A 17,146-nucleotide genomic window follows, 5' to 3' on the forward strand; every position below is an offset into this window, starting at 1 on the left:
CGCTCACTGTTAAATGGTATGCTCTCCCCGTCACCCAATTGTTTATATTTGGGGACGGAGATTTCGTATTTTAAAATTCTTGTAAAATATAATTTAATAATTTATATTTTATTTTTTTTATGAATAAAATTTAATGTTCAAATTTTCATACATAATAACAAGAAATTTTCAAAAAATATTGTGAACATATGCTTTATATGCATGTTAAAATGCGTATCAAGCTGTTGGGAAAAAAATTTAAAAAAATGAGAGGGGAGTATGTATTTAGCTCATTTTGATATTATGTTTGATTTTGACTGATCTTAAAATTTATTTTCGAATTAAAGCCCACTAATTTATAACTGCAATAGAAAAATAAGTATAGCTATTTATGACAGATTTTTAGAGATGGGAGGGTGCAGGTAATATACAAGCAGAAGAGGATTAAAAGATGCACATTTAAAATTTAATGATATTTTGAAAGATTTTTATTCTTGAGTAAAAGAGCGATTGAGGGGGTCATCTCATGGCTTATGACAAAGTACAATAGATGACTCTTTCCTTGCCAGTGTTTTGCTGTAATATGTTCTTAAATATTTACATCCTTTCCGATTAACACTCGGATCAGCTACAAATCTGGCCAGTCAAAACAATGTTTATAGTTAAGATTTAAGGTAATCTGTGAGATACTCTCCTGCAATAAGATTTTTTTGTAATTCGGTATCTTAATGCGAATTTCCTATTAAATACAAGAATAAAATATTTGCTAAAATCAAAGTGTAAGTACTTATTTTCTTTAAACAATATGTAAATATATAAATTTTGGTAAAAATATATGCTTAATTTTACAAAATTGGAATGATCATAAATATATATTCTTTGGAAGAAATGACAACTATAAAAATAATCTCAAATTAAGTGTTTATTGATACAAAATAAATTTTGGTGGTCAATCAATATACAAGTTTGTGAACAAGCACCCAGATTTGCTTGCTGCCCTTTGAAGCTGGTACCAGCGTCTATGCACTCCTCCGGAACATTTCTTTACATTTTTTTCTGAGATATTTTATCTAATTTTTTCTTTAAAATTTATCAACTAATTTCATTATTTTTCTTTAATATATTTATTTTATGTATTAAATATCAACTAGTCTCATCATTATTCTTGTTTTTACTAATTTCGACTCTTACTTTTCTTATTTTTTTAACCTCCATACCCAATCCAAATATAAACATTTAGGTGCGACGAAGGGATTATTATTTTGTAATAAAAATAAATTTTGTTCCCTTTTTATAAAATAATGTATCAAAATTTATAAGGGAAAATAGATTTTTTCCCACTCAACTTATTGTACTTTTAGAAACTTACCACCCAACTAATTTTTTTCCCTTTTACTCACTAATGTTAGGTTTGGTGTTTTTTTTAGCCACCAACTTAGGTTCGGATTTGATTACTAGTATTATGATAATTTATTTTGTCACTAAACTTATTGCGTCTTTGGAAACTAACCACTCAACTATAATTTTTTTATTTTACTCACTAGTGTTAGATTCATCTATTTTTTTGTCACTGGAGTTAGGTTCGGATTTGATTATTAGCATTACATTTTATGTGTAGCATTATTAAAATATAGTGGTAGTCTTTAATATTTTGATGATTTGATATATGTTTGTATCTTTATATATAGTACTTTTTATGTCTCCAAGGTCGTTTACCTTAAATGATAAGAATTTTACACGCATTTTATGGCTTTTAAAAGTTGTAGTTTCATATATAACTTTATTTTTTTTCTTCCGAATGAAAATTCAGCATTTGAATTTTTACACACAAAAAAACTTCACAAAAATAAGTTATGAAACTATGTTTTATAAGAGTTTTAAATACGCGCTAAGTAGTAGAAAAAACTGTAAACTAATGAGAGGGACAGAGGGAGTAATAATAATATAAAATGATGCATTATATATAAAGGACAATCATTGAAAATTAAGTTTTCCTTTCTATTTATTTATCTTGAAAATTGTAATCGGATAAAGTTATTAAAATTTTTGAAGATAAATTTAAGAGAGATGTTAGACTGAGCTAGTCGATTGAAACGTTAATAACGAAAGATGATGCGTCATATCACTCAATTACACTTTATCATATGAGAGAGGGTGAATTGTTTGAAGTCATTGATTTCATATTCATGATTTATTATTGAATTTTTAGAATCTAATTACGATTTTTCCTGATTTTAATTTTTCATCGGCTCATTTTATATTATTATTGCTATATATAAAGATATAAACATACGACACATCATCAAAATATTACATACTATCAGTCTATCACTATGTATAAATGATGCTACAAATAATTATCATAATACTAGTAATCAAATCCGAACCTAAGTTGGTGGCTAAAAATAAAACCAAATCTAACATTAGTGACTAAAAGAAGAAAAAAAATAGTTGGGTGGCAAGTTTCTAAAAACACTATAAGTTGAGTGGCAAAAAATCTATTTTCCCAATTTATAAATATTTGTTTAATCCGAAGCTTACAGGTAAGCACATTAGATTTTCCTTAATGAATTACCCATTATTATATACTCCCTCCATATCAATTTATTTGTCTTATTTGACTTTCTATGGTCAAATTGAACAAACTTTGACCGTTCATTAGTAATTATTCTTACATGATACTGAAAATTGAAAAAAAATATATTTTAAAATAGAATATATGTAGATTTTAGTAATATGTTTTTTATAAATTTATTTATTTATTTAATATATGTAAATTTCAGTCAAAATTTGATCAATTTGACCACAAAAAGTCAAACAAGACAAATAAATTAAGACGGAGGGGGTACATAATAACAGAAGAGTATCTCTAACTGTGTTGGCTAAACCTATCAGCTCAATCAAACATTTAAGATAATATGTAAATTTGCTTAGCATGAAGTGATTTTATTCAAAAAAAATTCCGGAAAAGTACATGAAAAATTTAAAATATGACAAGTTAGACTTTTTTTTTTGAATAAATGAGTTCATTCAATAATAAAAGGCCATACGACATCTACATAAACAGTAGCGTCGAACAAACAAAATTCAGAAACAATCACCGATCAATCCATTCTTTTTGGAGATAAAATCACGTGATTTGTTGAAGATGATATATACACATGCTTCGTCACTTTCGCTTCCGTCATAACCACTTTCGCGTCAACTTTTATTACTAAATCAAACAACATACTCACACAAATGGTGAGAAAATAAAAAATTCACACAAACAGTGAGAAAACAAAAACCAAAACCACAACCTAGCAACCTTAAATTTGCAAATGCGTAAATGAAATAATATCTAAACCAAAATAATCTTTAGATCTGGGGAACAAGCCCACAAAAACAAGATAACTCCGACCACTGTCGAGAACAAAATCATCGAGAAGAACGAGAAATCCGTAACTCCGTGGAATTGAGATCTAAGAGAAAGAAGGTCAAATCGGAAAAGGCTTTGAATCCTTAGATCCGAAAAAACAAACTAATACCAAAACTTAAGAAAAAAACTTCAAAATGAATTTTATTGGAAGAAGGAAGAACAAACAAAAAAATAAAAGATTTTGGGATTTTCCACCGGTTGAGATCCAGTGGAAGCCCCCCGGCTGCCTAACAAGAAAAGAAAGAGACGCAGAAGAGAAAGGTAGGGTATGCGGAGAGTTACGTGAGACTTTATGGATAGTTATGACAAGTTAGAGTTGGTTGGTCAACTAAAAATCTTCCGTCCCTTGCAAATGATTTACATCTAGTAAAGTGTTCGTACAATACATATAGTCTTATTTTTTTTTGTCAGTGTCTACATATACATATTCGTAGATGAGTTGTATCTCAAGATACAATAGCCACTGCAAGGGATTTCATTCATCCAAAAAAGATTATCATCTAACTGAAAGACATGCAATATATCTCTGGACGTTTAAATAATAATACTTTAATGTCTGAGAGGAAAAAACCAATAAAAATCTCTACCAAGGATCCTGCAAAAAACAAGCAAAGCAAGAAGAACATAAGTTCATATATAAAATTATATACATTATACAAATTATAAGGGATAATATATACAAAAAGAAATTATTTTTAAAAGTGTGTTTATATATTTTCTAAAGTAAAAAAAGAAAAAGTCTCAACCAAAGAAGGATCTCGAGTTAGACACTAAAGTAACTAATAATAATTAACTAGCTTCTTAACCCGTGCAAAGCACGGGTTGCTTTAAATTATTTTTTTAATGGGTTAATTATCTAATTGGGCACTCACTTCACACCAATATATCATCCAGGGCACTTTCGAATTTTCGGTCTCATTTAGAACACCATTTTCAGAAATTGTATCAGTCTTAAAAATAAAACGTTAAGTTCGAAAACAAAATGTTAAATTCGAAAACAAATCGACAGTTTGAGAAGTGTTACTTATGGAAATTTAACACATTAGGCTATAGAGATTATGTAAGTACGATTAATTGAATTTCCGCGTCCATAAAATTGGTAAAATTGATGGTAGAAGAGATGGGTTATAAAGAACCCTAATAATCCATATATAGCCATTTTTTGGACGCAAAAATTCAATTAATCATATCTACATAATCTCTATAGCCTATTGTGTTAAATCCCCATGAGTAACACTTCTCAAACTGCCGATATGTTTTTGAATTTAACTTTTTACTTTTAAGACTGATACAATATCTGAAAATAGTGTTTTAAATGAGATTGAAAATTTGATAGTGCCCCGGATGATATATTGGTGTGTAGTGAGTGCCCAATCAGATAATTAACCCTTTTTTTAATGTATGTTATATCTTTTTGTTCATCTTTTTTAAATTGAGATTATTTATATTATAAAAATAATTTAAATTTATTTGTATTTTAAGTCATATTATATTGATATCTATATGTACACACATATCCTCACTATAATGATCTTTATTAAATTATAAATACAAAAAATATACATTATTTAAAATTTACTATTATATAATTAAATTACCACCCACCTAAATTTACTCATTATTTTCTTCTTCTTCTTTTGCTAAGTGCTCATTATTGTTGTATTAGATATATAATAGAATTGACAAAATTCGATTAAAATCGATGACTAATTGGGCAAAAATTGGATTAATTGGTTAAAAATTACAAAATTTGTGGGGAAAATTTAAAATTTTAAGAATTATTATATATTTATTATTTTTACATATATAAAATAATATTAGTTCTGAATAATGTAATCATCAATTCCGATTAATCGCCGATTTTCTGATTTTTCGTTTCTTATAACATTGGATATTTATTCATTTATTATTAAATCATGAATATAAATATATTATATATGTATTGGAATTTTAATTATGAAGTAATTTAATATATATTAATGATTAGACATTAATGTTTAATAAATACGTTAGTATTAAAAGTCAATAATGACCTTCACATATATAAATATATGTATAATGAGCAAGGGGTAGATTCGTCATTTTGAATTAAATTACTCATGATTGTTGTATTAGATATATAATAGATAATAGATTGCTTCTTAAAAGCCGAAATATAGGCCATCACATATGACCACCCATGAATGGTACAAACGCCTCAATCAAGGCACAATTAAAAATTAAACTGTTTAAAATCATCAATAATGATCACCATAAATGTTATAAAATATTTATAAAAAATATTTATTATGCAAGAGATTTGAAATATAACAATTACCTATAACATTAGCATATGAGACAAAAACAAATTATATCTCATCTTACAAATTGAATAAATTACAGTCAAACAAATTAATCAATTTAAATGCAGACAATTAAAAATTGATAATTAGATTACTCATAAAATTAGCGCATGAAATATATAACATTAGTAAATTTTAAATTAGTAAAGTCTAATGACTAAACACACCAAATTAGACCAAGATATATTCTTTATCAAAGTTAACTGAAAAATTTTAATCCTTCCAATCTAAAAAATATTGCACATAAATATACATACAAATATAATATATAAAAACAATGTCATAATTAAAAATAAATTGAAATTCAAATCAAACAAATTTCTCAACAATAGAACATGCACCTAAAAATATGTTAAAAAACATATTTATTTTTTTTTAGAATATCAAATCACACAATTAACAAACTCACACAGTCAAGAACACCAAGAACACATATCAAAATCTGTAAAATACCTAATTTCAAATCAAAATTTTGAGCCGGACAAAACATGTCAGAAAATATCGAAAAAAGGTGGATACATAACTCGACTTGATCTACAAAACTAATCTAAACAAAAAATTCAAATCAAATACAAATCATCATCTAAAAAAATCTATGCAATCTTAAAATTAAAAGATGAAAAACATAAAAAAATTTCTATGATGTAGATATGATATCATAATATACAAAACAATAAAACAAGCAACAAAACACACAACAAACATTTATCTTTGATCACAACAAAATATTCGAAAGAAAAAGAAAAATACATACCTTTTCAAAGAGGGAGATATCGTGATTATGTATAATATTGAGGAGTAAACTTACCGAATCCAAAAGTAAAATATCTATAAAATCATCAACAAAATCACCTTTTGATCGATCATACTTTTTAAATATTATATCACCTTGAGTGAGTCCCGACCATCTTTTTCAAAGGTGCTTGACGAATTGACTACAAGAAAAAAACCTCGGTGACCGTGATGATGTTATACGAGCGATAATTCTATTTTTGTAATTTAATATTATTACTGAAGGATCATCAAATGTGTGTGGATAGAGAGGAGGGATGGGTACGCACACACAATTTGAACTGAACATATAGTCTTATTTATTATAAGTCATTTTGAGAATATTTTTTTCCCCGATAATTGATGCCACCAAATGTATTGTATATATTCACACACACATATTTACTCGGCGAGTGCATCGGAAAAGAAAAGGGAACTCTAAGAGTTTAGACATTATCGGGCTTTAAAGAACAATTGTGTTGAGCAAGTTATGCATACCGAGATAGCGAGTCTTTGTCTCATTGACTTTCTTGGTATTATTGTTCAATTTTAGTAATGGTTCAAATTGATCTATGCAGTAGAGTCTGTAAAATAAAAAAAAGCTTATTTTTGAGTTTTTTTTCCTTCACAATATAATAAAACTATAATAAAGAAATTTTTTTGAGGAATATTAAGTTCATCATCATACCTTGTAACTGAAGAACAAAACTTGCAATATATCTGTTGGAGCCAAAGTTCTGCCGGATGCCGAAGCCTGAAAGTGACCTGAAACAGAGAAGAATGCGAGGGATTGTCCCCCGATTCACCTCCGGCGTGAGAATAAGTTAGTGGCTCTGGGAAGGGGTGTTGGAACTGCAAGCGTAAGTGTGTATGTATGAGTGTGTATGTGAATGTATTACCCTTGTTTTACCAGTCCTTTATATAGGAGGATGAGGATCCCTGCTGTGTAACGTCCCCGCCCGATGCGGGAGGGAAGTGATGGCGAGTTAATGAGGCGGGATCTCCGCCCTTCGACCGTTGTGGACTAGGAGCGTTGATGGATGTTCAAATAATGGGTTGGGCCTCTCTTGGGCCTTGGCGTATTGGGCCGAGGCTTATATTCCAACAATATCCTTTGAGAACTGAAAAATATTCTAAGTAACGATGTCGACAATAAACTTTTTACTACATATCGAGAATTGTGGTCAAATTACTGTAAAGTCGAGTTATCGACACATGTTTAAGTCTATGATAAAATCTCAATTAACTTATCATAAAGTCAAGTATGCTACCATAACTCATAGTAAATTTAAATATATTATAGGTGAATTTAGCAGTAGTAAACTCGAAAAAGCATGTAATAAAATGGAGACGTCAACAACCCAAAATGCTTATCATAAAGTTGTCGACAAGTCAGTTAACTTATCGTGAAGAAGAGATGCCGACATGTTAACCAATCAACCGTGAAGTAAAGTTATCAACAAAGTCAAGGGTACAACTATAGAGTTCATGATATGGTCATTTAGCTTCGTTTTATACAAATGTCAACGAAGTTTATGGGATCAAACAGGATATAATATCAATACAACTTCAGAGATACGTTTTTCTGAAATGAACAGGTGTCAAGCCTACATTTAAGCTTGGAACACACCTATTGATGAAGGGTTATAATTGGGGTTAGCAATTTCAGACACGACTCGATAAGCTGACACGAATTCGACCCATAAAGTGTATTCAAATTAAGGCAGATATATACCTTCCATTAGTTATTTCAAATTTAATTTGTGCTTGAGACATTCGATTCCCATTCATCAATCTTCTTAAAGGAAAATCTCTTTCAATAACGACAATCACATCTTATAATTAAAAATATGAATTTATAGTTAATATTCAGATATGTTAAAAAATGGATGATATCTTATGTATTTTACTGAAGATGTTAATCTTGAACAATTAAATTCAAGATATGTATATCGCATGTGCAGATATTCATACCTCAAAATGCTAGGTCCAATTAGTCATTTTAACTTTCATCTTAGTTAATACCACATCATTAGGACTAGTATTGTCAACTGCTATAGTTAAATTTTACTAGTATCTCATTCTGGCATGTGCTTCTCAATCAACAAAGCAATTTCCCATCTATCTCTCTCAACTATAATTGGATATAAATTTATAATCTTTTTATGCAACTTCCAATATTTTCTGATTTGATATCCATGTATCTATAGTTAAACAAATACTTTAACTGGAATTACTCAACTAAATTTCTAGTTCGTTTTTATGATTCATAAATAGCTCAAACAATTACAATCAACCGTTCATCCATAAATAATTTGAAATTTAGGATACGCGATGACAATAAATTATTTAAACTAAAATTTGCTTAGCAATTTGAGCTTCAAATCTCCAAACACTAAGAGCATTATCACTTTCCTCAGATGGTTTAAAAGATTTTTGTGTTTGAACTGAACTTTTACAATTTTTTAAGTGATTTAACAAATCAGTTTTTCCATTTGTTGATTAAGTAGTCTAATTTTCACTAAATTAATGAAACTTACCTCTTACTTCATCATGATCATTCATATATTTTTTAAAATGTAGCGATACATTAATTCGAGATTTTATTAGTATTCATATTTTTTGAATGACGGAAAAATATTAGTATTTCATTTTTTTGACATTAAATCTTTAGTTCCCATTCTTGTAAAACAAAAATGCTTACAAATTTTCAATATAATATATTACAATATATATTGACGGTGTGTATATAACATTAAGATGATTTATCAACGCAATTGAATTATTTAAAGAGATTATATATTTATGTTTTTACTTGGTATAAAAATAAGAAGGTTTTGGCTCTCTAAGAAGTTGTAAAAAATTGAGACAATAATTCTGAGTCCAAAGAGCAATATATATACATATTTTGTGCAACAAAGTGATAAATGATAATTCATCGTTTGATAAATCTTGATTTATCACAAAAAATGAAGTGACCGGCCATACAAATACAAATAATTTTTCTGATAAGATTGTAAATAGGAAAATTAGGAACATAAATTTTTATAACCTAAAATAATCAAGGAACAATATCATTGTATATAATATACTCCCTTCATCCCTTAATTCATGGCTTGTTTGACTTTTTATAATCAAATTGACCGAACTTTGACTACAAATTACATGTAATTTTAGAAATATAAAATATGCATAATAAAGTACGTAAAATATATTTTTTAATGATATAATTTTTATGATTGTTTTTAATCATATTATATATGTAATTTGTGGTCAAAATTTGGTCAATTTGACCATTAAAAGTGAAACAAGCCAAAAATTATGGGACAGAGGGAGTATTATATATATTTTAATTTTTTTTTAATTAATTTAAATAATCAAATAATATGGATAATTCAAAGATCTGAAAAGATGCTGAAGAAATTTATATAATCCCATGATCCCAATTCCCAAATACTATAAATCATATTTAATTAGTTCGGTATCCGAACAAGTAATTTCGGATATCCGAACCGAATTCTGCTGACTGCCCGCTGCCGTATTAGGACGATGAAGAGAGAGGGAGGGGAGTCTAGGCCCAACTCATATATTTGGGCTTGACCCAGGGCTACCGGGAACATAAGATAGATGTTTGCATCGGAGTGCGTATTTACTGACAATATATCTTACAAAAACACTTGAATGAAATAGTGGATCAATAAATATCATCATAGCATAGTGTGCGTGTTGTGTGCAGCAGAAGATGAAGTCCTCAAGCTCCGAATTGGAGTTGGATCGACCTAATATTGAAGATTATCTCCCTTCTGATTCCTTCACTCTCCCTCCTTCCCCCACTCGCCTTCTTCACCTGTAAGTCTCTCTCTCTCTCTCTCTCTCTCTCTCTCTCTCTCTCTCTCTCTCTCTCTCTCTCTCCCTCTCTCTCTCTCCCTCTCTCCCTCCCTCTCTCTCTCTCCCTCTCCCTCTCCCTCTCTCTCTCTCTCTCTCCCTCCCTCTCTCTCCCTCCCTCCCTAATTGCTTCTGTTTACTCTTTAAATTGATTTACTTGAACTACTTTCAACTCTACTAATTTTCAAATGTTTATTGCGACTAATCATGATTATGTTCGTGTGTATGTAATGTGATCTGCAGCCGCGATTTGCTTGACATTTCACCCACTCTAACTGAGGCTGCTGGAGCTATTATCGATGTATCGCATCTATTACTCATCTCTTTTTTTTATTATTTAACTTGTCTGCTAAAATTTGCGAAATTTGTGCTCTGTTCTAACGACTATACCGTCAATATTGTAGCTTTTGTATGAAAATCAGTTGCTATGCCTTCACTTTGATCATCTTAGAACCCCCTACTTTACATGAATTAATAATAGTGACAATGTATGCTGGTTTAGGCTTAGCTGTATGCTATTGTCTTCCTCATTGTTTCAGGCGTTTTAATCAGGCCTTTTTTATGCCCCAACTCCCAACTACAGGATTGCCAAGTATATAGCAACATAAAACCTCGCTTATTCTGTTTTTGTCCGAAACCTTACAACTAAATAAAGAATCAAGAAAAGTTATATTGTGTGAACTGAATAGAAATGAGTATATATCTTTGAGAGAAAGGGAGGCAGAAGTATCTGTTATAACAAGCCTATGTATTGGTCGAATGGAAGACGTGTAAAGTACAGTCTTGATAGGTGTCTACAACATGTATGCTTGTATATTGTGTTCAAGAAAACCTATTGATATGCTCCACATTTCCTACTCCACATGGTTTGCAGCTTTATCGTTTTCTATGAGACTTTGCCATTATATAATTTTGATCCAGTCAATTACTAGTATGCTCTAACACTTGGAGTGAAATAGAATATTATAGACAGCTATTTGAATACTGTGCTTGGTTTGCTGGTGAATATCACCATTTATATATGGATTGCTATATAGGGATCCGATATAGACTCGTAGTTGCACAAGTCAAACATAACACATGCAGATAATTAAGAATAAATATGAAAGTCAAACAAAGCTCAATGTTTAGCTGTGAACTTAACCCAGGTTTAGTATAGAAGTTACTTAGCATTAATGTTGCTTAAATAATTGGAGGGCACAGCTTCACTAGGGGTTGCGAAAGCTTATTACACTCTGAGAAAGTTCATAATTATCCGGATCATGCAAGAGAAGCAAATTGGTGTCATAAGAATCAGGTCATTCTAATTGGTGCTACTTGGTAGGTAATGCCAAAATTTAAAGTTTAAAGTATATCATCTATGCTCACGTGATCTTATTACCATAGGGCACAGGTTCCCTTTATTTATGAGGATTTCCTGTCACTGTCACCACAAAAGTGATTCCACATCCTTGCATGTTTGTTGTAGAGGGAGGCTACACCTTCAAAATATTTAGGGTCGGATACCCCTAAAAAAAACTGAATAGCGTATGAGGTATACAGACTACTGACCCAAGAGCATAATTTTATAGATATGAGTTGTTCCCCATTGCCTTAATAGAGTACCTTGAAGTATGACTTCATGTAACTCACTTTTAACCTTATAAAATATCCCATATTTTAGCTTAAACGTTATAAAGTAGCTGTACTATGCAAGCATATGTCCTACCTGAGTGTACAAGTCAGCAGATAACTCAACTCTATCCCCCCTCTCCCTCTCCCTTACTCATCTTTTTGTACCCTACTCCTGTTCAATTAAATATATATTGTGAACTGACCATAATTGGTTTTTGAGGAAATTCTGATGTATCCGCAGGACTCTTTTACAAGATGTTTCAAGTCTAATCCTCCAGAACCTTGGAACTGGAATATATATTTATTTCCAATGTGGTGTTTGGGGGTGGTAATCAGATATGGGATACTTTTCCCTATACGGTTAGTTTTCCGGCTTCTGAATAATATTAATGAGCCTACAATTTGCGGAGTAATTTGATATTTACTGTACTTTCTATTTAGTAAATACTAAATAGTTCACAGTTTAAATTATGCTAAGAATTTTAACAAGAATGTCGGATATATTAGTCAAAATTAAGATGCAAAGAATTTTCTATGCATTTGCAAGTATTCCAATTTAGTCAGTTTTTAGTTGGTGATAGTTGCAGAAAGTATTTGCACATGTTCCTATTACTTACTTTGCTTATTGCTTGATAGCCAATTGATGTTTCTTTTTTCTACTGCAGGGTTATAGTATTGACCATAGGATGGATAATATTCCTTTCATCCTACTTCTCTGTGCATTTCCTATTAAAAGGGCAGGAGAAGTTGAGGAAAAATTTAGAGGTGTGTATCTTGGTGGTTATATTTAATCTTCAACCCTTGATTATGTTTTCAAGAACTATTTTATATTTGCTTAGCTGTCTTGAATTTTTAAGAACTGAACCATCCTTTTGTTACATGTATGCATCCTCTTCTGGAAGAATATATTTTAATGGCTTAAATTGACTAGTATTTATTTTATTAATATTATTCAGAGAAGTCTGGTGGAGTTAATTTGCAGTTTCTTTGTTGCGTCCTGGACTGGTGTTGTCAAGTACCATGGTCCACGACCTAGCATTCGACCAAAGCAGGTCAGTCTTGGTAATGATTATAGTTCACTTCAGTTTTCTTTTAATGGACTTGTTAATGCTCTCATTTAACTTAGATGTTCAGGTTTAAAGGAATATCTGACGGTCGTGTGAATGATGTCAACAGGTTTTTGTAGCCAATCACACATCAATGATTGATTTCATCATTTTAGAGCAGATGACTGCTTTTGCTGTTATCATGCAAAAACATCCTGGTTGGGTTGGTAAGTCACTATGGCTAGTGTATGTCTAATTGTCTATCAAGTTGGAACGTATATATGAAAGCTAGCAAGTAGTTCAACTAAATAATACATTCGAACAAATGGGATCAAGAAACAAACAGTGAGATTTCCCTTTGTCCTCAAATATATTAGAAGTTGTATTGATTTGTTGAATTACTTTAAGGTCGTCAGGTGATATAGAAGAAATCATTAATACGTAGCTAACCTCAAGCTTTGGCTGACAACATACCGTCTGCTTAAGTACAACTTTCCAACTTTTTTCTATATATCAGAGACATGGTTCAAATAGTCGAGTATCTGAATTAATTTGTGAATTCATTTTCCAAGTATTTTAAGATTATCTAATACAGAAGATTGGGGTAGATAGCAACTGCTTTTAGATTTTGATTTTGTAATTTGGAGTAGTTTATTTAAAGTGATTAATGTGCAGGACTATTGCAGAGCACCATTTTGGAAAGTGTAGGATGTATTTGGTTCAACCGAACAGAAGCAAAAGATCGTGAAATTGTAGCAAGAAAGTATGTTCTCAGTAACTGATCAAAATTGTATTTATCTAGGAAGATGTTTCATAAGAGCTACACCTGTGCTTTTCAGGTTAAGAGAACATGTGGAAGGGGCAGACAATAACCCACTTCTCATATTTCCTGAAGGAACCTGTGTAAATAATCATTACAGTGTCATGTTTAAAAAGGTAAGTTTTTCTGATCTTGTTTTGCAGTCATCGCACTGTTTAAATAATCCTTAACCAAATTCTCTTGTGCTTAGGGTGCATTTGAACTTGGCAGCACCGTTTGCCCAATAGCAATCAAGTACAACAAAATCTTCGTAGATGCCTTCTGGAATAGCAGAAAGTAAGATCCTTTTAATATTATGGAACCAATTTTGATCTGGACCAGTAATGCCACTATTCTGAAAATGTGTGTGTGTGTGTGTTATTGATGATATAAATTACCATTTGTCCCATGCATGCTACTTTCACTTTTTGCTCTTTTAAGGCCTGGTTCTTAGCTGCTTTTTTTTTTTTTCCTTTTAAAGCTAATTGGTTTATTTCTTTTTAGTATAAGATTTAGGCTCCAGTTTTTATGTGTTAAGTATGAATTAGGAAGTGACTTAATGAAGATGATGTCACTGTAATGAGTCATTACTAATGACAGCATGAGTAGCCACCAACTAAATACTGTAGTGAGCTCTAGGAGGAAGCTGCGTTTATCTTTATAAAGAGGCTTAGTCCTCGTAATAGCACCCCACAACAGAATATGCAGCAGAAGCAGTGTCATAGAAAATACACACAGTTCACCGCGCCTCTTGTATTCATTATCTTTCTCTCTATATTCTGTCCTCTTAAACATAAACCTTGACATGGTATCAGAGCAGGTTCGTTGTGTGGAGAGACGAGTGATTTTTCTTGTTGAAAATTCAATATTCTCAAGGGAACTTGTCTATTATCTGCCCAGTTTTGATTTTTTAATCTTCTAGCTATCCAACCTTAAGTTTCTTAAGGGAGGTTGTCAGTATGATGTGCTAATGCACTCATACACACACAACTCAGAGGATGTCTGAGGTTGTGACTGTTCGTATATTACTTTTTACCCATGAAACAGGTTTGGCTTATAAGGGGTTTTGGTGGTACAAGAATTTGTTTGTTCTTTTTAATGTTGCCTAACATTTTTTTGACAATACTCAGTTATTGAGTTGAATTAAGCGAGTAATTTTATTGCTGTGTATTATCACTGCAGGCAGTCTTTTACGAAGCACCTCTTGCAGCTTATGACATCATGGGCAGTTGTATGTGATGTATGGTACCTGGAGCCCCAAAATCTGAAGCCTGGAGAGACACCCATAGAGTTTGCGGAGAGGTGAACATCTGTTTAAAGTTGCATAGTTAGTATCATACAGTCAAGTGTCTTTGGGAAACACGATATACCTTTGACTTGATTTCTAGTATTTTCAATTGCTGTACTTAAATATGGTGCTCCTAACATATGAAAAACAAATGGTGCTGCTTTCAGGGTCAGGAATATCATTTCTACGCGTGCAGGCCTTAAGATGGTTCCGTGGGATGGATATTTGAAATATTCTCGACCTAGCCCCAAGCACAGAGAACAAAAGTAAGTTGGCATTGGGAAATTTTACTCAATTTTTTTCACTTGCTCTCCATCTTACTCACAATGAACTGTATAAAATATTCATGCTACATGGAAGTAATATGAAACCTTCCACCTGTAATAATTAAATATATGTCCAAGAGTCCATGCTGGTATGACATTAATTTTCCTTTAAGGGGCTTTGTATTGATATTGCTTCCTGCAAACTAGTGGCATTTACAAGAGGCAATATAGCTCTAAAAACTGGTTATTTCTAAAGATGGTGTGTGTGTGTGTGTGAGGGGTAAAGTTGCTTCTGAAATGGAAAAAAAAAAGTATGTAGACAAGAGTTGATGATATAATTGTAGTTGTGGCATTGTTAAAGTTGTATACACTTCATGGTATGTGGAAATAGAAATATGAAAAGTTCATGTTTATGCACAAAAAATATGAACTGAATCATGTGGATAGAGACATTGATCAAATAAATGTTTAGGTCCACTATGGCATTTGTTTGGTGTCTGAATGACTCTTGCTTTTAAGTTGTGAAATGATCTGAAGGCATGCAATGTAAGGGCATTACACAATTTCACACTAGTTCGGCTTCTTTTATTTATGTTTGCTGGCATTAAATTAAGCGTGTTGACCTTAGACACATGCTCTCATTATCAAGTTGCACTTAGCAGTGATTGAAACTGCAGAAGTCTGGTTTTTAGTCTGTAGATTTTGTATCATTTGATAGCTACTTGGCTATTCCAAAGAAATTTATTTGGATTAGGTAGCATCTAGCATCAGTAAAGATTGCACAGTCTTGCTTTATTTGTCCTTTGACTTATCTTGCGTAATAATGATTATAAAGAGATCTGTATGTGTCCTAATCTTCACGATGATTTCATACTTGCAGGCAGAAAAGCTTCGCCGAATCGGTGCTCCGCCGCTTGGAACAAAAATAGAACATTTGAATAGCAATATTTATTAAATGTACCTGATAATGTAATAAAAAAGATGTTTTGTATCAAACACTGATCTTTTATTCGAATTAAATGGAATCGTCAAGGTTGCTTGTGGAATGTAAATTGGCGAGACTTTGTATAACAAGCACGTAGTTGTAGGTCTCAAAAATATGTGGAAGATTTAGTTACGTAGTACTCCCTCGGTCCCGGTAAATAGTTATTTACGTTTAATTTTATAATACTTTTGTAATTTATTTATTTTTGAATAAAAATTTAAATTCAAACTTTATTCAGAAAAAAGAAATTTAAAAAGAATACATGTCAAAATATAACGTCAAGAATCGCCGGCTAGTATGATCACCGAAACCTTGGCAGAGGATTAATACGATGCAGCTTCCTTTATGTGCAGCCCTTGTATTTTCTAATTTACTCACACCCGACTGTTTCTTGTTTATTTAAGGTTCTTGTTCTTGCTTTGCAGCTTTATATCACATCATATATTATATATAAATAGTTTTTGTTACTCATTTTCGTTTGGGTTTACGTTTCCCATTTTGCCTTTTGTTTAGTTGATGCTTCTTTTACCATTCTTGTTACTCTTTATGTTGTGTTTTTACTAGTATCTGTTTTAATTTGTTTTTGGCATTGTTTTTCTTGCTAGGCTTGTTATTATCATGTGTAAAATCTGGTCTTTCTCATTACTTCAATGCAAAATTTCAGATTTTTTATCTATGCATTTCTAGAGTTCTGTCATGTTGTTTTCTGGGTTGACTGTAATTGGCGGAACCAGGAATTGAAAAGACCCGGGG

The 17,146-nt window shown here is 31.2% G+C and overlaps 1 protein-coding gene across 1 annotated transcript; it reads left to right on the forward strand.

The window, feature by feature from the left end:
• Nucleotides 1-10,134: 10,134 nt before the first annotated feature.
• Nucleotides 10,135-16,460, forward strand: LOC108215846 (glycerol-3-phosphate acyltransferase 9). The gene is made up of 12 exons (XM_017388438.2): nucleotides 10,135-10,359; nucleotides 10,639-10,696; nucleotides 12,251-12,369; nucleotides 12,675-12,774; nucleotides 12,966-13,061; nucleotides 13,186-13,282; nucleotides 13,731-13,818; nucleotides 13,895-13,991; nucleotides 14,066-14,151; nucleotides 15,037-15,156; nucleotides 15,310-15,408; nucleotides 16,289-16,460. The coding sequence occupies exons 1-12, from the start codon at nucleotides 10,253-10,255 to the stop codon at nucleotides 16,335-16,337; spliced, it is 1,116 nt and encodes a 371-aa protein (XP_017243927.1). The 5' UTR covers nucleotides 10,135-10,252; the 3' UTR covers nucleotides 16,338-16,460.
• The last annotated feature ends 686 nt before the right edge of the window (nucleotides 16,461-17,146 follow it).

Source organism: Daucus carota, chromosome 4, assembly GCF_001625215.2.
Source record: "Daucus carota subsp. sativus chromosome 4, DH1 v3.0, whole genome shotgun sequence".
Classification (NCBI taxonomy): domain Eukaryota; kingdom Viridiplantae; phylum Streptophyta; class Magnoliopsida; order Apiales; family Apiaceae; genus Daucus; species Daucus carota.

Bases quoted from the DNA above. Each gene is read 5' to 3' on its own strand.
- LOC108215846 (XM_017388438.2), top strand. From the start codon at position 10,253: ATGAAGTCCTCAAGCTCCGAATTGGAGTTGGATCGACCTAATATTGAA. The intron at 12,370-12,674 runs GTTAGTTTTCCG...TTTCTACTGCAG, and splicing joins GGGATACTTTTCCCTATACG to GGTTATAGTATTGACCATAG. The intron at 13,992-14,065 runs GTAAGTTTTTCT...TCTTGTGCTTAG, and splicing joins ACAGTGTCATGTTTAAAAAG to GGTGCATTTGAACTTGGCAG.